The sequence below is a fragment of the Bos mutus genome, chromosome 4 (assembly GCF_027580195.1).
Source record: "Bos mutus isolate GX-2022 chromosome 4, NWIPB_WYAK_1.1, whole genome shotgun sequence".
NCBI lineage: Eukaryota > Metazoa > Chordata > Mammalia > Artiodactyla > Bovidae > Bos > Bos mutus.
Genome location: NC_091620.1, coordinates 87,474,108 through 87,496,887, shown reverse-complemented (window position 1 = coordinate 87,496,887; position 22,780 = coordinate 87,474,108). Strand labels below are relative to the sequence as shown.

General features: G+C 42.0%; 1 protein-coding gene across 2 annotated transcripts in view; it reads right to left on the bottom strand.

The window, feature by feature from the left end:
• RAPGEF5 (Rap guanine nucleotide exchange factor 5) overlaps nucleotides 1-22,780 on the bottom strand; it is a 234,995-nt gene that overhangs the window by 110,385 nt on the left and 101,830 nt on the right. For both annotated transcript variants that reach the window (XM_070369748.1, XM_070369747.1), the window contains exon 8: nucleotides 2,525-2,598. In XM_070369748.1, the coding sequence (XP_070225849.1) occupies nucleotides 2,525-2,598 (74 nt within the window). The remainder of the gene's footprint in view (nucleotides 1-2,524; nucleotides 2,599-22,780) is intronic.

Genomic DNA, 22,780 nt, shown 5'->3' with positions numbered 1-22,780 from the left:
ATCTCCACTTTAAAGATGAAAACCAAGCATGCTAGTCACTGCCTAGCATAGTGGGGATACTTTGGACACCCTGGTGACAAAGGATGCCACCCTACAGGAACACACAAGTTTAGAGACACTACAGAACTTGCCTATAGGCACCAACTATGAGGAAGAAGGGCTGGGATGTACACCAGGCTACATGCTCCCTTCACTGTGCATACACATCACTGCATGGAAACAGGAAGTTTCTCAGGCAGAAAACCAGCATATGAGGAGAGAACCAGTTTTCTGGGAAAGGTTTCTGAGAAACCCTTTTACAACAAGGCCCAGTCTCTCCAGAGTTAGTAACAAGCTTAACCCTTTGTACACCTAGAGTTTTCAACAGCCACAGGAAGTTTTTCTTGTAGTGACATATTTCATCACATACAGGGAAGGAATGAGAAACCAGTTTGCATTTAACTTGTTTAAAGCATGCTCTGGAGTGAGGACTGCAATAATGTGAAATACCATAAGAGCCTGGCATATAGGTGCTTGATTAATTTTTACATACATACACACACAACAAATATCAAATGAATAAATTTTTTGTGGAAAGTGCACACATTTATACCCATGAGCACACACATACATCTATTTCTAAATCTGTCTAGGTATGTGATGGAGAAACTGTGGATGTTTTCTTTAAGCTCGCCTTACACAACCTGAACCCCTGGTGAGTCCACTCAGCGCATTTGAATAGATGGACCTGCAGGATTAAGCCATTAAAAGCGGCCCCTCTCATTGTGGGAGCAGATCAGACCTCCTCAGACACGTTAGTGGAGGTGACAGCTGTCCAGGCCTCTAACACTCACAGTCAGGCACCCCACTGAATTAACTCATGACTCTCCAACCTAAAAAGAATCTGTTCCTGATCTAATTATGGATTCACCGGTTTCAGGCCATCATTCCTCTGTACATTCTACAGATGCTCAGAGATGTCACCGTTGCTGAAGAAAAATCACAAAATCTTGTAGAGCAAGCTCTGCACATCCACTTGAGATACACAAAGGAATAGAACTTGATTAACACAGACTTTTGCCCACAGAATAAGTCCAAAATAAAACTAGAAGTTTAAATTGAGAAACTATAATAAATACAAGGCCCCACTAATAACTTAACCCTTTAAGAAAACTTTGAGAAAGCAATCCCTGCCCAGGTTTATTTGGAAGCCTGAAATGTAACTGCAGTATAAGCCTGTGGATTGCAGCATTCTGAGTATGACCATAGCAAAACAATTCCAAACAAGTCCTTATATGAACTTATTAGGCCATGAAAGCCTATGCAATCCTGCCTAACAAAGTTAATGTGATTATTCTAACCGGAATCCACAGATTTACAACTTTAAAGGTGGAGTGCGAGGTGTCAACCAAACTAAGCATCTTTTCTTCACCAGACCTATTGAGGTATACATGATGTACAACAAGTCGCATACATTTAATGCACCCATTTTGATGAGTCTGGACCCACTTGATACCAGGATACCATCATCACAACCCTGAGAGGGCATCTCCTCGGCAGGTCTAGCAAGGAGAACCCAGCAACACCCTCCACTTTAGTAAGGGCTAAAATGGGCTTGTCTGTTTCGTTTTTCTGCTCCTTTCACCCTGAGCGTACAGTCTATCCAACTTTTCTCCCTGGGTAGATAAGTCAACCCCACCGCTCTGTACACAACACGATTTCCAAGTAATGGACTCCCCTGAACCCACTCTTTTCTCTTTCTTGTGTATAATAAAATCCCATGGCTTTCTTATTCAACACACTTCTCTTTTTAATCCTCACAACTTCCCTATCAGGTAGGTTTAGAGATGAGTCATCTAACCCTCAAAAGGGTTAAGAAACTGCTTTAATGCAGCTAGGTATTTAGCCACATCACATAACGCTATAGCTGGGTATCAAGGCAGTGCAAGTCTGAGGAGTGGAGCTGAACTGCTGGGGACTTTGCAAAATAAAGTCCTTATGCCATCTGTTCTGTTTCTCTCCCTTCTGTTCCCACAAAGAAACTTTCAATGCTCTGCATTTACATAAAGTTTACAGCAGTAGGGTGTCCAGAGTTTTTATGCTGCCATACTATTTGAGGTCAGCTGCTACTAAAAGTATGTTCATGCCACGAGGTAAATGCTGGGGGTGGGTACAGAAAGTCTGCCAGGGGAGGCACCGCACTGATCTGTTGGGCTCTGGCCCCACTGACTCTCCTCTGCCATCTAGAGGGGGCGGATGGCCCCAGGGTGGTCTCCCCTGGTTCTTCACTTACTTGGCTTGCTTCCTCTGGGAAGTGGGGGCTGTCTCCATACCTGTCCTTCTCCCATGAATCAAATTATAAACATAATGAGCAATTTCGGGCCTTTCTTGTAGAATATCTCCTAATCAAAAATAAGTGCTCCATTCCCATAACTTCACAGAACACAGAAGGTGAGACCTGGATCCCCTGCCTACACCTGCGCTCTCCCACCACTCTCACCACAGAAGAAGGGCGTAGGGAGGGGCCTCACAGAGCTTGTCACACCTGAGGATCTGCAGCAGCTTCAGCCTCTGTCACAGTCACGTGTTTGTCACTGTTTTCTTCATCTTGTGCAAGTGCTTAAGTGAAAGAAAGAAAGAAAGAAAAAGAACAATATTAAGCAAATGTAGCATCATAAGAAAACTGTTTCAGGTCATTTTCTTTTCAGATGGCAATTTGGCAGGAAAAAAGAATGTTAGGTAGAGACCCAAAATGTAAGTATCAGTACTATGTTTTACAATAAATTATTTGGATGAATAGTTTCACTAATAGCACTGGGCATTTTCCACATCCATTATCTCATTTGTTAAGTCAATAGCATTGGAGATATCTGATCTCAATTTTCCTTGTCACCTCAACCCATCCAGACATCATCGTGCCAGTTTTGTGCTTTACCAAAAAGGAGCTGGGGTAGAGATAAAGACTTGTACCCAGTTCATGTGAGAATGTCATATTTTTTATGTGATTTTTTTGGCTAATAGTTTAGTGTTATCCCAGATGGCTCAGATGGTAAAGAACCTGCCTGCAATGCTAGAGACCTGGGTTCAATCCCTGAGTTGGGAAGATCCCCTGGAGAACGAAATGGCAACCCACTCCAGTATTCTTGCCTGGAGAATCCATGGGCAGAGGAGCCTGGAGGCCTATAGTCCATGGGGACACAAAAGAGTTGGACATGACTGAGCAACTAACACATATTAAGAAGGAAGCATGACTTTTCTTAAAATTAGAGTATAATTTACAATGTTGTCTTAGTTTCAAGTATATAGTAAAGTGATTCAGTTATACATATGTATATTTTTTTTAGATTCTTTTCCATTATAGTTTATTACAAGATATTGAATATAGCTGCCTGTACTATACGGCAGGACCTTGTTATTTATCTATTTTACATATAGTACTGTTTATCTGCTAATCCCAAACTTGTAATTTTTCCATGCCCCAACTTCCCCTTTTGGTAACAATACATTTGTTTTCTACGCCTGTGAATCTGTTTCTGTTTTATAAATAAGCTCATTTGTATCATCTTTTGAGATTCCACACGTAAGTGCTATTATATGACAGTTGTCTTTCTCCTTCTGCCTTACTTCAATTAGTATGATAACCTCTAGGTCCATCCATGTTGCTACAAATGGCATTATTTCATTCTTGTAATGACTGAGTAAAATTCTGCTGTATATCTGTACCACATCTTCTCTACCCATTCCTCTGTCAATGTACATTTAGGTGCTTCCACGTCTTGGCTTTTGTAAATAGTGCTGCAGTGAGCATTGGGGTGCATGGATGTTTTTGAATTAAGAGTTTTCTCTGGATATATGCCCAGGAGTGGGAATGCTGGAAGACGCATGATTATTTTATATTTGGACTACATGGAGCATTGTTACCACAAAATTCTAAACTATGGAGTCCTGAATCGACCTCTTCTCGCATATTTCCCCGGTATCTCCCTATCAAAGTCCTTGTCACCCTTTCTGCACTGGTGCAATAACCTCCTACCACAAAACCCCTGATTCTAGCCTCTCCTTACTGAAATCTAGCTTGAGCAGAACTGTTAGTAATTAGTCTCAGAAAATATAACAATAAGTACACTGCTCTGGCCTCTGTATCACTTATCTCATTAACTCTGAACACTGTTCATCACGGAAGGTCTTCCTTGAACTCTCTGGCTTCCTCATCTCTGACTTCACACTGACATTCAATGTCAGAATGTAGTGTACTGAGCTCTGATCCAAACTCCATGATTTCATCATGTTTGTCCTTATACAGCTTGCTTGCCGTTTTAACAAATATGTACTTAGTACCTGCTAGGTGCCTGGCACTGGGATTATGCCTGTGAACAAGACAGGTAAGCCTCTGACCTCGTGAAGCACACACACACTACCTGGGGGAGAGCTAACAGCTACTGCTGCAACTAGTAAAAATCACAATTATCAGAACAATAATCCTTAAAAGTGAGATATGAGTAAAGACCATAATAAATAGGGAAATGACAGAAAACCAACTGAGGAAGGTCACTGTGGAGAGCAGGCCAGGCAGGCAGCTTCTTAGAAGCAGTGATACTTGTGCTGAGACCAGGGGTCGAGACACATGGCGGGTGACAGTGATGCAAGACAGGCCTGGAGAAAGCATGGAACACAATGTGGATGCTAGTCTGAGAACACGGGGTGGAGGGCAGGGGGGCACTCAGTTCAGTTCAGTTCAATCGCTCAGTCGCGTCTGACTCTTTGCGACCCCATGAACTGAAGCACGCCAGGCCTCCTGTCCATCACCAACTCCCAGAGTTCACCCAAACTCATGTCCATTGAGTTGGTGATGCCATCCAACCATTTCATCCTCTGTCGTCCCCTTCTCCTCCTGCCCTCAATCTTTCCCAGCGTCAGGGTCTTTTCCAATGAGTCAGCTCTCTGCGTCAGGTAGCCAAAGTACTGGAGTTTCAACTTCAACACCAGTCCCTCCAATGAACACCCAGGACTGATCTCCTTAGAATGGACTGGTTGGATCTCCTTGCAGTCCAAGGGACTCTCAAGAGTCTTCTCCAACACCACAGTTCAAAAGCATCAATTCTTCGGTGCTCAGCTTCTTTATAGTCCAACTCTCATATCCATACATGACCACTGGAAAAACCATAGCCTTGACTAGATGGACCTTCGTTGGCAAAGTAATGTCTCTGCTTCTTAATATGCTATCTAGGTTGCTCATAACTTTCCTTCCAAGGAGCAAGCATCCTTTAATTTCATGGCTGCAATCACCATCCACAGTGATTTTGTCAGCTACTGTTTCCACTGTTTCCCCATCTATTTGCCATGAAGTGATAGGACTGGATGCCATAATCTTAGTTTTCTGAATGTTGAGCTTTAAGTCAATTTTTTCACTCTCTTCTTTTACTTTCATCAAGAGGCTTTTTAGTTCCTCTTCACTTTCTGCCATAAGGGTGGTGTCATCTGCATATCTGAGGTTATTGATATTTCTCCCAGCAATCTTGATTCCAGCTTGTGCTTCCTCCAGCCCAGTGGTTCTCATGATGTACTCTGCATAGAAGTTAAATAAGCAGGGTGACAATATACAGCCTTGACGTACTCCTTTTCCTATTTGGAACCAGTCTGTTGTTCCATGTCCAGTTCTAACTGTTGCTTCCTCACCTGTATACAGGTTTCTCAAGAGGCAGGTCAGGTGGTCTGGGATTCCCATCTCTTGAAGAATTTTCCACAGTTTATTGTGATCCACACAGTCAAAGGCTTTGGCATAGTCAATAAAGCAGAAATAGATGTTTTTTTCTGGAACTCTGTTGCTTTTTCGATGATCCAGCGGATATTGGCAATTTGATCTCTATTTCCTCTGCCTTTTCTAAAAGAGCTTGAACATCTGGAAGTTCACGGTTCACATATTGCTGAAGCCTGGCTAAGGAATTTTAAATTGGGAACTGCATGATGTGATGTCTATTTTCAAAAGTTCTGTTTACCTGCTTTGAGGAGACCAGACTTAGGAGAAGCAAGACAGGAAGGAGGGAGCCCAGTTAAGTGACCATGGCTTACCATCTGGGCTAGAAATGACCATAGCACAGACTGGGGTCGGGGGAGGTGGGGCAGATGAGCTGAAGCGACAGGGAGAATCTGAGCTGTGTTTCTGAGACATAATTTGCCAATGAACTGAATAGGAGAGGCAAGGAACGGCATGGGAGGGGGGGCGGGGGTGGGTGGTAGGGAAATTAGTGAGAAAAGGCAATCCAGAATGATACCCAAGTAGAATAAGTCATTGCTTGTGCCGACTGTACCACTTATTCTTTTTGCCTTCTCCGTCAACAGCAGGCCCCAAACACAGCAACCTACTGACAGTGAGGTCGCCCACTGAATATTATTTCATGTACCTTTTGCTTTTATGTGTCTCTTATGCCCACTGTGTGGCACTCACCATGGCTCTCACCTAAATGCTGCACACACAGTGTGAGTGCTGTAAAAACTAACTGAGATGAACAATTTCTCCCCAAGTGACCAAAAAGGCACAAATTGACTACACCTATATACATAAGCTATGTCTTACATAGCCATTTACGAAAAAAGAAGGGAGGGAAAGTCTTCTCTTAAACTCCATGGAAAACCAGGATAACTCCGACCAGCTGAGCATTAAAAAGCAAGGCAGGAACAACAGAAGTTGACAGAAGCTTTTCTTCTGCTTTCAGCAAAAAGTTCCATTCATGCTTGTTCAAAGCGGGCCCTCTGTTGCTACTGTTGCCCAATTAGGAGGAAATTTAAGAATAAAGAAAAACACTAGTGTTTTCTCTGAAAAACTAGAGACATAAATGAAAAGGGAAAAATAAAATACAAAATAACATCTACAAGTCCACTTAAAAATGCAGTGGGTTGTAGAAATAAGTAAACTATCTGAAATACTGTAAGAAGCCTTTCTTCATCCTATAATGAGGAACAGTGTTCCTAGAGGGCAAGTCAATAATATGCCGACAGGGAACAACTATGCCTGCATTAAGTACTCACTATACCTTGGCACTTAATTTATGTTTTATTTGAATTTTTGCTCTTTAAAGTTTTAGTTCTGATGAAAATAAAGAAAATTAAATTTTGGAGTATTTTGGCCCATTACATGCGTGTTTTTGTTTTTAAAACAACAATGTTCTGATTTCTGTGCATTTCTTTTTTTCATCTTATTATAAATACATCATACAACATGCAGGATCAGTCAGTCAGTTCAGTCGCTCAGTCGTGTGCAACTCTTTGTGACCCCATGGACTGAAGCATGCCAGGCCTCCCTGTCCATCACCAACTCCCAGAGCTTACTCAAATTCACGTCCATAGAGTCGGTGATGCCATCCAGCCATCTCATCCTCTGTCACGCCCTTCTTGTCCTGCCTTCAATCTTTCCCAGCATCAGGGTCTTTTCCAGTGAGTCAGTTCTTTGTATCAGGTGGCCAAAAGATTGGAGTTTCAGCTTTAGCATCAGTCCTTCCAATGAATGTTCAGGACTGATCTCCTTTAGGATGGACTGGTTGGATCTCCTTGCTATCCAAGGGACTCTCAAGAGTCTTCTCCAACACCACAGTTCAAAAGCATCAATTCTTCAGCACTTAACTTTCTTTATAGTTCAACTCTCACATCCATCCATACATGACTACTGGAAAAACCATACCTTTGACTATATGGATGTATGCTGGAAAAGTAATGTCTCTGCTTTTAAATATGCTGTCTAGGCTGGTCATAACTTTTCTTTCAAGGAGCTAGCATCTTTTAATTTCATGGCTGCAGTCACCATCTGCAGTGTTTCTGGAGCCCCCAAAAATAAAGTCTGTCACCTTTTCCACTGTTTCACCATGTATTTGCCACAAAATGATGGCACCAGATGCCATGATCTTAGTTTTCTGAATGTTGAGTTTTAACCCAACTTTTTCACTCTCCTCTTTCACTTTCTTAAATTGAAGAAAGTAGGGAAAACTACTAGACCATTAAGGTGTGACCTAAATCAAATCCCTTAGGATTACACAGTAGAAGTGACAAATAGATTCAAAGAATTAGATCTGATAGAGTACCTGAAGAACTATGGCCAGAGGTTCGTGACACTGTACAGGAGGCAGTGATCAAGACTATCCCCAAGAAAATGAAATTCAAAAAGGCAAAATGGTTGTCTAAGGAGGCCTTACAAAGAGTTGAGAAAAGAAGAGAAGCTAAAGGCAAAGGAGAAAAGGAAAGATATACCCATTTGAATGCAGAGTTCCACAGAACAGCAAGGAGAGATAAGAAAGCCTTCCTCAGTGATCAATAATATAAAGACATAAAGAAAAACAATAGAATAGGAAAGTCTAGAGATCTCTTCAAGAAAATCAGACATAGTAAGGGAACATTTCACGCAAAGATGGGCACAATAAAAAACAGAAATGGTATGGACCTAACAGAAGCAGAAGATATTAAGAAGAGGTGGCAAAAATACACAAAACTATACAAAAAAGATCTTCATGACCCAGATAACCACAATGGTGTGATCACTCACCTAGAACCAGACATCCTGGAATGTGAAGTCAAGTGGGCCTTAGGAAGCATCACTACGAACAAAGATAGTGCAGGTGATGGAATTCCAGTTGAGCTTTTTCAAATCCTAAAAGATGATGCTGTGAAAGTACTGCACTCAATATGCCATCAAGTTTGGAAAACTCAGCAGTGGTCACAGGACTGGAAAAGGTCAGTTTTCATTCCAATCCCAAAGAAAGGCAATGCCAAAGAATGCTCAAACTACCGCATAACTGCACTCATCTCACATGCTAGTAAAGTGATGCTCAAAATTCTCCAAGCCAGGCTTCAACAGTACATGAACCGTGAACTTCCAAATGTTCAAGCTGGATTTAGAAAAGGCAGAGGAACCAGAGATCAAAGTGCCAACATCTGTTGGATCATCAAAAAAGCAACAGAGTTCCAGAAAAACATCTACTTTTGCTTTATTGACTATGCCAAAGCCTTTGGCTGTGTGGATCACAATAAACTGTGGAAAATTCTGAAAGAGATGGGAATACCAGACCACCTGACCTGCTTCTTGAGAAATCTGTATGCAGGTCGGGAAGCAACAGTTAGAACTGGACATGAAACAACAGACTGGTTCCAAACAAGGAAAGGAGTACATCAAGGCTGTATATTGTCACCCTGTTTATTTAACTTATATGCAGAGTACATCATGAGAAATGCTGGGCTGGATGAAGCACAAGCTGGAATCAAGATTGCCGGGAGAAATATCAATAACCTCAGATATGCAGATGACACAACCCTTATGGCAGAAAGTGAAGAGGAACTAAAGAGCCTCTTGATGAAAGTGAAAGAGGAGAGTGAAAAAGTTGGCTTAAAACTCAACATTCAGACAACATGCAGGATGGTGAATTACAATTTCATGATTGAGAGTTCACACTATTTTTGAAATTTAGACATAATTCTTAGTACATACAACTAGAACGAAACAAAGAGAAGATAACCAAAAAACGCATACTTGGGATAAGAATTCAGTCCTGTATTTCTAGCTTTTCCTCAACAACAATGTGACATTTCTCATCACATATTGAAGATCTCAAAATGTGTTGCCCAGGGTTACATGTGGTTAACAGAGAGAGAATTAGAAACACAAGTATGTTAAAGGCATGTCACAAAGGTAACTTAGTAACTGATCACAACATGGGTAAAGAAGAGACGCTCAAAGTGCTACTGGACTCAACCTCAGCACCCCGATAATGAAGAAAACAGTGTGGTCCCTTACTACACACAACAGTATTTTATTGGAAATACTGAAAAAAATATGATTCTAAGAATGCATTTTTAGCTAGTGGCTCACGTATACCACTTGAGAAAAAAAAACCACCTTATTTATCACGGCCTTCTGAGGATTTATAATCACCCCATGAAGTCTCATGGACGACACCTAAAAGAGAATGCCTTATTGATGCTTTAATGTGAAGATCAATGTCTATGACTACGTGGAGGCACTTTCTCTCTCCATGCCTCCTCAGAGTGTGGCTCATCTGGTAGAACAAGGAGGAAGCAGTTACTTGGATTTTGAGCTGAATTCTTTTATCTGATCAGAATAAGAATCTGCTGGAGGAAATTTTCCTCTGCAAATATTGATTCTGGACAGTTCCCTCCCATGGCACAAAGATACAGGAATGACAGCTTCTGGGACCAAGGGAGGCGCGAAGCCTTGCTCTCTGCCAACACAAACCATCCCCTTATCTCTCAACACACGGAGTCCAAGAGTTCTCAACACACAGAGTCCAAGAGCCAGAAAAGGCCTTTGAAAATAACTTACCACAACAAAAGTCACAGTACAAGACCTGAAGCATACACTGCAAATGGTAAAGAGAGAGCCCGCAAGAGAACTAAGAATATATGTGGATTAATTAGCTCTAACTCACATACGAGTTATGTGAGTTTAATTGTATCTCTTTGTAAGTTCAGTTCAGTTCAGTTGCTCAGTCGTGTCCAACTCTTTGCGACCCCATGAACTGCAGCACGCCAGGCCTCCCTGTCTATCACCAACTCCCGGAGTTCACCCAAACTGATGTCCATTGAGTCCGTGATACCATCCAACCATCTCATCCTCTGTCGTCCCCTTCTCCTGCCCTCAGTCTTTCCCAGCATCAGGGTCTTTTCAAATGAGTCAGCTCATCACATCAGGTGGCCAAAGGTTTGGAGTTTCAGCTTCAACATCAGTCCTTCCAAGGAACACCGAGAACTGATCTCCTTTAGGATGGACTGGTTGGATCTCCTTGTAGTCCAAGGGAGTATCAAGAGTCTTCTCCAACACCACAGTTCAAAAGCATCAATTTTTCGGTGCTCAGCTTTCTTTATACTCCAACTCTAACATCCATACATGACTACTGGAAAAACCATAGCCTTGACTATATGGGCCTTTGTTGACAAAGAAATGTCTCTGCTTTTTAATATGCTGTCTAGGTTGGTCATAACTTTCCTTCCAAGGAGTAAGTGTCTTTCAATTTCATGGCTGCAATCGCCATCTGCAGTGATATTGGAGCCCCAAAAAATAAAGTCAACCCCTGTTTCCACTATTTCCCCATCTATTTGCCATGAAGTGATGGGACCAGATGCCATGATCTTAATTTTCTGAATGTTGAGCTTTAAGCCAATTTTTTCACTCTCCTCTTTCACTTTCTTCAAGAGGCTCTTTAGTTCTTCTTCACTGTCTGCCATAAGGGTGGTGTCATCTGCATATCTGAGGTTAGCCAAGAGCAATTCAAGAGGGGTTACTGGTGACAGCCTCTGAGGATGCCAGGGTTCTCCTGACTGTCACCGTCTTGCTGCCTTGGGGACAAGAGGTTCTCTCTCCCCATGACTTAACTGAGATGGTTGCTAAGAAAACTCTCCTAACAACTCTGTTAAAACTGTTATTGAAACACAAAGGGGATTGATGCTCTTTCAGAATGACATTTACTTAATTCCTGATCAGTGTTGTAAAAGTCAAAGCCAAACCAACAGGTCATTAAATACAATGACTCTAATGTACTAAGTGACTATAGTTGAGAGCGCTCTTTAAAAATCAACCAGACTGTTTTTTTAATTTACAGATCAACCAAAATCGTATTACAGACAGAAATTCAGTGTTTCAATGTGAGAAATTAGCAAATAGAGTTAAGAAAAGTAATTCATTGAGTACTTTGCCAAGAATTAAAGTTTTGCCAAAAATGTCACCCTTTACCTGTGCAGTAGTTTTACAGAGGGAAAGCTCTTTCACAAAGGGTCTCATCTGATGTTCAAAAAACCTACAGAGTTGGGCAGGTAAAAACATTCTCATTTTATACAATCCTCCTGTATAAAATGTTGTGTCTGTGGCAGTTCAAGTCACCCTCAGTCAAGCACAGAGCAGTAACAGCAAGTCAAACTGCAAATTCATTCATGTGTTTCCTGACCAGGACTTCTTTCCATTTCTTTTTTAATGAAATAGAACAGAATACAGTGGAAAGAATAGGAAAAAACTTAAAAGTCAAAATGTACTGCAACTAGTAAAGTTCAGTATTTCTCAAAAACCTGGAATTAGATGTGTGCCAGGTCAGGCTCCTCTGAATGTCCTGCGGGTTGTGGACATAAATATGTTAGGAAAACACAGAAGGTATTCCCAGCCATGGGAGGCAGAACCCTGTTTCTCATTATCCGAATAACCAGCTATGTTTTTGGTGCCATTTCCTGGAAAAAGGTCGTAGTATTTATTTTAGGAGCCTCCTCAACAAGACTCTATCCACATCCAACAAGGAGAGCAGCCCTGTGAGAAGGCATGGAAATGAGCTACCAGCAAGACATGCTGGCAGAGCATATTCATTCAGTCACTCAGTTCTGTCCAACTCTTTGCGAACCCATGGGCTGTCACCTGCCAGGCTCCTCTGTCCATGGGATATCCCAGACAAGAATACTGGAGTGGGCTGCCATTCCCTTCTCCAGGGGATCTTCTCGACCCAGGGATTGAACCAAGGTCTCCTGGATTGCAGGCGGATTGTTTATTATCTGAGCCACCAGTGAAGGCCATGTTATCTACATATATCCCACAAGTGCTCCCAAATGCTCAGATCTTTTCTAATATTTAAAAAAGTAAGGGGAAAAGCAGTTACAAGCCTTAACTCACCATTATATATGTTTTTAGTAGTGAAATTTGAAAAATAGTGGTCAGCATTCACCATTGAGTCATGTCATGTAGTATTTTTAATATTCTTTTGACTCTTTAAAGTTTTATGTATTCTTTTTTCCAGTTTTATTGAATAATAATTGACATACATCTCTGTATAAGTTTAACATGTACAGAAGTGATTACTACAGTCGGTTCAGCTAACATCCATCTTCTCTTACAGATACAATAATAAAAAAAGAAAAAAGGAAAAAATTTTCATTGTGAAGAATATTCTTAGGATTTACTCTGTATGCACCATAGAGCAGTGCTAGCTATAGTTACTGTGTTGTGCGTTACACCCCAGTACTCATTGCCCTCTTATAACTGCAAGTTTGTATCTTTTGACCACCTTCCTCCATCTCCCCCTTCCCCAGCTCTGTGCCTCTGGTAACCACAAATCTCATCTCTTTTCCTATGAGTTTGGTTTTTCCTTACTCCTTGGAAGGAAAGTTATGACCAACCTAGATAGCATATTCAAAAGCAGAGACATTACTTTGCCAACAAAGGTCTGTCTAGTCAAGGCTATGGTTTTTCCTGTGGTCATGTATGGATGTGAGAGTTGGACCGTGAAGAAGGCTGAGCGCCAAAGAATTGATGCTTTTAAACTGTGGTGTTGGAGAAGACTCTTGAGAATCCCTTGGACTGCAAGGAGATCCAACCAGTCCATTCTGAAGGAGATCAGTCCTGGGATTTCTTTGGAAGGAATGATGCTGAAGCTGAAACTCCAGTACTTTGGCCACCTCATGTGAAGAGTTGACTCATTGGAAAAGACTCTGATGCTGGGAGGGATTGGGGGCAAGAGGAGAAGGGGACGACAGAGGATGAGATGGCTGGATGGCATCACTGACTTGATGGACGTGAGTCTGGGTGAACTCCGGGAGTTGGTGATGGACAGGGAGGCCTGGCGTGCTGCGATTCATGGGGTCGCAAAGAGTCGGACACGACTGAGCGACTGAACTGAACTGAACTGATGAGTTTTGTTTTTCTATATCCATTTGTCCATCAGTGGACACTCAGGCTGTTTCCATGTCTTGGCTGCTGTAGATAATGCTGCTATGAAACGGGTGCAAATACCTTTTCAAGTTAGTGTTTTCATTTCTTTTGGATATATCCCCTGAGGTGGAATTGCTGGATCACACAATAGTTGTATTTTCAATTTTTTGAGGACTCTCCATATTGTTTCCATAGTAACTGCACCAATTTACAATCCCACCATGCCACAATATTATAATCTGGTCCATCCAGTGCCATTCAACCTTTTCTTTGAAAGCTGACCAATAACTACTCTCTCCATCTCAATCTATTCAGCCTGTCAGCTGAACTTGAGACTGTTTAAAACTCTCTTTTCTGAGTCCTTATCAGGTTGAACCCTCTAAAAAAATGCAAGTTTCCTGCAGGCTCTCTTTCCTCTCTCCTCAGTGATATTATCTGTTCCTATGGTTTCAACTTTCCCCATTATGCGGGTTATTCCCAAATCTGTGTCTCCATCTCTGCCCTCTTCCCTGAGTGCCAGGCCCACATCTCCAGTTACGTGCTGAGGATGCTCATTTCAGAGACCATCACATGTCTGCTCCATACAAGCTGCTATGGCATGTGCAGCGGCATCACCTCTGCCCTCAAGAAAGAGCATCAATTTAATGCAATGGGAGGACATGGAGGTCTGAAATCACATGCATCACACACAGCATGTCTTACAGGCCTCTCCCTCCTCCTGGGGTCTGTACTTTAGTTCAGATCACCACCAGGAGCCTTCGTGTTCTTCTTTCCCTCAGCCCTCACATCCGTCTCTCACTAGATCCTGTGACTTTTACCTCTGAAACGTTTCTGTCCCTCTTGCTCCCTGCCACTGTCATAGCTTATGACCATGCCACCTCTCACCTTTCTGCCAGTATTGCCCAGCCTCCGAGCCAGCCCCTGTCTCCATCCATTCTCCACTCAGCTGCTCCACTTCCAGATCGCCAGCCTGGTCCTGTCACGCTGCCATCCCTGAAGACTCCTGCCTCTTGCCACTTACGGAACACAACAGCACACACGGAGCTCAATACTAATGTTTTACTTTTACCAACATTTGACTACGGGTGTGCTGATAAGTGGGAATCCACAGCACTCGGACAACATGATAAATCTACAGTGCAGAGGCTAAAACCAGAGGTAGGTGAAAACCTGTCATCTGCTTCATCAGGTACTCCACACTCTGCACAATTGCCTGGAGACAGCTCAAGCCATGGCGAGACAGACTCTGGGCTGTTTCCCTATCTCCTGACTGATGGTGTGATTTATCCCTGCCCCCAGCAGAGAGGATTCCATTTCAACTCTTGTGCCTTTGCCTTGCAGTAGACTTGACCCTCCAAACTTTCTTTCCTCCACTTCTTAACAGGTTTTTACCTACTAGGTGTTTTCTTTGGAGTCACATTTAATACATTAATGTCCAGCCAACGGAAAAGTTATTCAATAGAGAAAAATGGTAATGTCACCAGAGCAAAGTGTACCCTTTAATTAGAGCATAAATATTTGCTCCATTGATGAGAGTAATAAAGAATTCATCAGTACCTGAGCCCAGCAGCCTGTTCGGTTGTCCTTCTTGTGAAGAAATGTACTAGAAATAAACAAGTTTCCTTTTAATGCGAAGATGGATTATATACAATTCAACTAAAATAAAACCTCAATGACAAACAGTCGAGTTAAGCTTAGAAACATTTTTCTTCACCATTTTTCTTGGGAGACAGAAGGGCTTTCATTTTTAAAACACCTTGCAAGAATTGTGTTCTGGTGCCAGGACAGGTTCAGGCTAATCCTGTGACCAAAGATTTGAGCAGCAGTGATGCTCAGACACCTTAAGATGTTCATTTATTTAAAAAGATCCCACTACTCTGTATAGTTTCACCCAAGAATTGTAAAGTTTTTAAAATATTTATCTCAGGGAGTAAAACAAAATGATATCTGGGACTTCCCTGGTTGTCCAGAGGTCGACTCCGCACTTTCACTGCAGGCAGCACAGGTTTGATTCCTGGTTGGGGAACTAAGTTCCCATGTGCCGCAAGGTGCAGCCAAAAATAAGAGAAAATTATTTCTAAGCCTAACTACATGCCAGCTTCATGCTTTCTGCTGTCTAACTCTCTCCTACCTCCAGAAGCCTCAGAGGCATATGCCCTTTGCTCCATTTCACAGAATAAGAAAACAAATGTCTGGGAGCCACTACTTCACAGTAAGGGACTCAGCCAGAACTGAACTTGAGTCTCTTAAATTGCTTTTCACAGCTACGAAATTTTGCCTCAAGGACTGTAAACCAGAAAACATAACAGGTCAGATCTACACAGAGAGTCTTGTTAACTAAGGTTTTATAGTAGGCAAGGAGTCTACATTCCAAAAACAAGGTTTATTTACATTAAAACACTTCTCACATGATGCTATTTTTCTGTTGTTGTTGTTCCTGAATTGTCAGCAATTATACTGCTGAATCTTCCCTTGACATTACAGCGAAATTCTAAAACATGCAGAGGAACCGCCAAGAATCCCCTCAAAGTCCTTATGTTTGTAAATACTGATACAAGCAAAGACACCAAATGGTCCACTCACTCAATCATTGTGGGGGTGGGAGGGAGCAGATAGGCCAAGAGACGGCTAGGAAATATCTGAAAACTTTCCTTAACCTTCAATGAACTCTATCCCACTGGATTTTTTTTAAATGTCCTTTTATTACAAATATGGGAGAAAATATGGCATCATTTCTACACTATTTCTAGTATATGACCTTTGTCAAGTCACATCAACTCACCAATCTTAAACTTCATTACCTACAGAAGGGGGTGATCAGAGCCACAACCCCACAGGGTAGGTGTGTGGAAAAAAGGATGGCAGTCAAGTGCTTAATCAAGGGTAATTAAGCTACAAAGCATGTAATGTGCTTTTTTCTTTTCCATTTTCATCTCTGGATGGAATCTTCTCCCTAATCAGACCCTCATACAGCCTGGGGAGAGCAGAAGATAAGGAGCATAAAGATGAAGCCAATCATATTTGCATCCTGACACCCAAAGAATTTTGCAACAAGACAACAGGCTTGAAAGGGCAAACACGGTAAAGAATGTCATTCTCCTCTGCACATCAAGAACCCACTCTAAAAGTCTTAGATTGCAGAGCTCTCTCTCCTGGGATAGCTAAGCCACAGGTTTATCTCCCTCAAGGAGACAGTCAGGAAGTAATGGGTAAGAAAAGGTCAAGCTCATCTCTGTGTTGCTACAAGTGGATCACGGGATGGGGCAGCAGAAAGAGGAAGCAGAAACAGGTCAGAACAGTGGGCCTGAGCTCCCCGGTGGGCTTGGCTCTGAGGCTTGGGTGGGTGGATGATTGAGGGGACGCTAAGGATGGGAGTGCTGGTTAGCACACCTACACGGTGGGAGACGGCCTTGAACCCTACCCCAGCCCCACCCAGGGCCAGCACACTCACAGGGGATCATCTGTGAGCACCGTAAGGCTTGGAGCAGACAAGGGGTAGGGCTTACTTTTCTGAGCTGCTCTTCCTTCCCTGGCTGGGAAGTCTGAAAGGACTCAGAAGTACCTCTGTGGCCCAGGAAGAGGGGCTGGCAGTGGAAGTGCCCTCATCCAGGGGCTGCCTGGAGCCTGTAGCAGGGAAGCAGTGGGGGTTACAGCTCCAGCAAGAGGCAGTATGGGGCCAGAGGCCCAAGGAAGGTCCAGACACAGAGCCAGCCGCCCTGGGCCCCTAACTGCCGCTGCAGATACCACAGCAAGCAGAGGCCCCCTGCAGATCCACCAAGCCTGCAGCACTGGCAGGGGCACTGCTTCAGAGATCAGAGGAGCCCACGCCACCACAGGACCCTCTCATGCCAGAAACTAAGTGGCCCAAGAAGGGAGATTTAAACCAGACTCAGGCAGGACCAACATCCTGAACAGATCGCTCACCACAAAGAAAGTTTGAATCAGAAACAGGTAAGATCTAGAAGCTCACTGGCACTAGGTAAGACCATACAGCACAGCTGATGAAAACGAAGAAGAAAGCATTTCCCATCTACATTTCACCACAGTGAATAATTCTGACAATCTGTTGCCATTTTTGAGTATTAGTATAAGTGCTCTAATGGTTCCTAAACTAATCTCATAAGATTACAAGAAAACCTAGCCAAGATATATGTGGAAAGAAAAAAGTCTTGATACAGCACTAGCGCTGGCTGATAGCCAGACTCCTTTCCACATCCACGCTGACGGCACTCAGCCAGCCATCTCTCCTCTCAAATCAAAGTCTATGTATTTTGCTTTGTCATATACAATTGATAGAAACTACAGGCTGTTTTATTGGTCTGACTTTCTTCTTGAAGTATCAAGGTAATGAATAACTGCACTAAAGCAGGCCCCCAGGAAAACTCCCTTGGAAGGACCTGAACCACTCATATAAAGGTAATCTTTTGATGAAACTGTCCACTTGATTACAAGGTTAACCCTGAAATTAGTTGACTTAAGTAGGCCTAATGTTACTAGCAAAATGAAGCAGCTTCAACAACTTGGATTCGGGTACAAACGATAAGCCTGAATTCCACACCAGTAATTAGTTTCAGTGATGACTCTGAGATAACTGAAGGGTCCAAGGTGCCCAGTGACCAAGCCTATACAGCCTAGGTGCTGCTCTAACACCATGAGAGCAGAGCATGAAATCTGCTCCTCCCCTGACCAGACAAGGTGGAAAGACATTCCCTAGGGCAGCAGGGTGCTGGGACAACACCCTTAGCTTCCTCCACTGTAGCAAGAGAGGGTTCCAGCCAGGGCCTATGGATGACCTCTAATCCCTGCTACTTCCCCCTACCTGAAGGTGGAAATTTGTTTTCTTACTACTATTTGATAAATTTGTGTTTGCTCTATAAGGCCTCCCTCAGGCCGAAGAAAAGAACCTTTACCTCGCTCTACCTTCAGAACTAGGATATGGAAATGGGCCTTCTAAACATATGAAAACAAAACTAAAAATCGAAATGAAGAAAACAGAAACATAAGAACTAAGATGGCAATCATATCTGTCATGCTCTTCTATTTCAGCTAGAGTGGAAGAAAAATGGGCACCATTTCTAAAAGCTTCCAACTGTTTCTAATGGTATAAAGATAACCTCAATCTCAAATTTCTCACATTTTTCTACCAGAAAACAATAATACGATAAGATATAAACTTTCTCCATTAATTTTAATAGGTCTTAAAGCAAATGCTTTGTTTCTATTCTGTATCTGCATTTGCAACACACAGAAGTTAGTCCCCTTTTGGCAAAAGGAGAAGCAGACAATCCCTTTAGTCCTGTCAACTTGGGGTCCTGCCCACAACTTATCAGGATGTGGCTGTGGATCATGTGCACTCACTTACAGCCAAGGTTAAATTCACTTCCTCTTTAAACTAGTGGGCCCTCCCTCCCTGACCCAAAGGTCTTTCTGGTAAGTTCAGTATAGAAACTTCAGTAGGAGTATTTGCTTATTCCTGAGTCTGCCCACTAAATAAAGCTTGGTAGTACTTCTCTTCGTTTACAAAGGCTTTACTGCCAATGCATGAAAGCTTTTAATTCTGTTACCATTCACATGACAAAATTTCCACTCAGGTCAAGAAACATTGTAAAGTTGGGCAGTTGTCCAACTCAACTTAAGGAACTTTAGAAAATCAAAATTTTATTTAGTTAAGTAGGAATTCTGATGCAATCATTCAGAAGGAAACCTAAAATTATTTAAAAAAATAATCTATCCATCTGTTTCCTCATCTCCAACCAAAAAGACTAATGTCAAAATGTATCACTGAAGTTGTAAAGAGAAGTCTTCATTGTCTCCAAAATTTTTATCATCAATCTCATTCCAAAAACAGATATCACTGTAGTATTAAAATGCAATATTTTTATAACTATCTGAAAATTGCAAGTGACTAGAACCACAATTTGTCCACTTACAAAGACAATGTCTGATTAAGAAATCGTCAGATGTTAAGCACTTATGTGTCACATTAAGCAGAAAGAACAGTATGTGACATAAATTTCACTTTTATCATAACTGGCTCACTTTTTCTAATATAATTCAGTTGAATCAAATTGTGTACTTTGCATTACATACTATGGCACATTATTTAACTTATATTTACACACACTGTGCCTGTCATTTTCAGTTTTACTGAAAACAGCTCCATTTTCATGGCTGTTTATACAATTAGATTTTTAATGTGACGAATGATGGACAATAGCTGGGTCATGTGGCCAAGACAAAGATTTCCCTCGAGTGTGCTTACTTGTCAATACAAATGAGAGCAGAAAATGTTCCCTGAAAAAGGTGGGGGAGGGGCCCATCTGCAGATCTTTACTAAGCAAAAAATGAAAAAATGTTTGGAAAAGATACTAAGTTATCAGCAGTTATTATTCTTACATTCTGCCTAAACAGACAGCAAAGAATACCACCTAATACTTGGCCCTGAGGGCATGACCTGCAGACTCAGCATGGCCCTCCGGCATCAACCAAGCCCAGCCTCTTCCTTTTATTTAAAAAAAAAAGAAGAAGAAGAAGAAGAACCTGAGGCTGAGGGGAGCCAGTGACTTGCCAGAGTGAACACAGCCCAGATTTTCTGACTGCATGTCCAAGACTGCCAGATTTTGGTAGCTGACTGTGTTCACCAGACCACAGAATTTCATAACTTTGTAAGAACAGCATACAACAAGGATTCCTCTACTTAAGGAATATTTTAGTTCATAAGACACCATTTTAGCCATTAATATACCTTCCCATTTAATTATCCCATCATCTTGTTCTTGTAATATTTCCTTAACTATTCTAATATTTTAAAACACCTACCAACTGCTTTTCTTTTGTAGCTTGGGTGTATACAGAGAAGCAATCACAGCATTTTTAACTGTAAAAACGGATCACAGGTCACTCTCCCCACCCTCCTTACCCATGCACCTCGACCCCCTCCATGTAAAACTTCATTCAAACACACAGAATTAGTCAGATACAGGGTTTTAAGTGGATGCTCGTCCTTCTGGGGCACTTGGTAATTAGCATACTAGCCTCCCAGGCTGGCCTCCAGACTCAGGGTGGCATATATCATATGTTCTTCTGGGAAGCAGTTCCGAAACCCCAGAAGACCAAGAACAAAGGAGCCGGCAGGCTCTAGAGAAGCCACCCCATCAACAGTGTATTAAAGACACCCATTAGTTGCCTCCATCAGCTAATTAACTCAACAAATGCAAAACCTAAATCATTAAAGAAAGTGGTTCTGATTGCATTGCTGGGCTCTAATTTGGTGTTGCTAACCCAGCAGGGTGGGAACAGGGCTGCTCCACAGAAAACAAAAAAATGGTCCACACTGGGGAGCCTGCATGGGATGGGACTGAATTTTTTATGAAAGTTGAGCCCTACCAGGAAGTTTCACTGCTAAAAAAGGGTACCATGGAGACCTCTGTGTTTATGCTTTGAAATTTAAATCAATTTAAATATAAATTGCTATCCTTTTTAGTCATTATGAGAAAGAAATAAAATGTGGGTTTCAGATCTCTGGTGTGCAAATGGTCATTAACTTTCATTTGACCTTGTGTGTAGAATGAATATTGAATTTATGCACAGGGTACACTCATTACACTCATCTAGTTTGCTCAAAGAAAACATGTTCCCAGGAGCTGTAGTGCTGGCAGCCAGCTTTCCATGCTCAAACAGAAAACTGTGGAGTCCCCACTTTATGTCTGTCCCACCTTCCACCCAACTCTCTGCTCCAAACCGCAGGAAACGGTTTCCCAAGGTTTGGCCACGTTTATAAGACACAGGCAATAACAGCTAAGAATCTGAATGGTGTAAAATCATTGTCCTGGACCACATGAGACCAGAGAGCATCAGTGTTCAGTTCCCCCTTCCGGTATCTGGTTCCCTAAAACAAGAACAAGCTCCCATTGGAGTGATAAATACTTTTGTCTACTGAGCCTTATAAACATTACCTTCCTTCACTGAAGAGTTTCTGCAGTGCATTTTTAAAAACAAAGGCCTCTAAACCTTGCACTCGCACGCACACTCTGCTGTGGTTATTACCATTCTTCACCTCCTTGGCAAATCAGTTCCATTTACTCTCTTAATGGACACGATCATGTAGAAGGAGGAAAAAGAAAATCATCTTGCCTTTCTAATTTCCTAAATTCTAAGTAACCCTCAGGGTTAAAAAGAGCCCAACTTCCATGCTGGTTGCTCTCAGATACCTTGCTATTCAGGAGAAAACAGGGCAAAGAGCTATTTTCTTTTATGGTATGTCACTGAATGGTTATTTATCATTTTGACTTAATAGCTCTAATTACAAAAGACAGTGTCATGGGATTCTTTTTTTAAAGGCAATTTTCTTCGTATCCCAGTGGGAGAGTTAGAAAAAATTTACAAAGCATCTGCCTCATGCATTTTCAATTGTTTCTGGGTTTTATTGATGCTATTATTTTCTTGATAGGAAGATTTTTACATTTTCAAGTAAGTTTTAACTTTGCATTGCATTGACAATGACTGTTTCAAGACTCTTATTATGGTTTCATGCCATTAAATAAAAAAGAAAGATACAACTTGTCAACCACTGAATTGATCTCTGTTTAGTAAGAACATGCACTGGTGGAGACGGGATGTGAATGTACAAAATCCGTCAGCTGGCAGAAGAGCCTCTGGAAATATTAGAACAAGGAGTTATTATAGCACCGAGAAGGGGGAGATTTTTACAAACTTCAACAATCAGCATGGTGTTAGGCAAAGCTCTCTCTTCTCAGGAAAACATCCTAGATCCTCAATCAATCAGGAAGACCAGAATGTCGTGTTGATGATTTTGGGGGAAAACACATGCTACTTCTTTCCTCTTGGTTGACAAATGCTAAATAGCACATTTGTTAGTGGGGCTAACAAGACAATCGGTGTGGGTCTGTGCTGACCACGAACGAGAGCCATGGCCCTGCCGGCTCAACATCCAGAAGGCGGCAAAGGAGAAGAGGACACAACACAAAGCATGTGAAAACGTTAGCTCCAAGAGGAGACGGGGCGCCCTGTGAAGACAGGGTGGGGAAGACTTTAAATTTTTAAGGGGTTGAAAATATCACTAAAAATAAAGCATAATATCTCAACTGCGTAGAATACAGC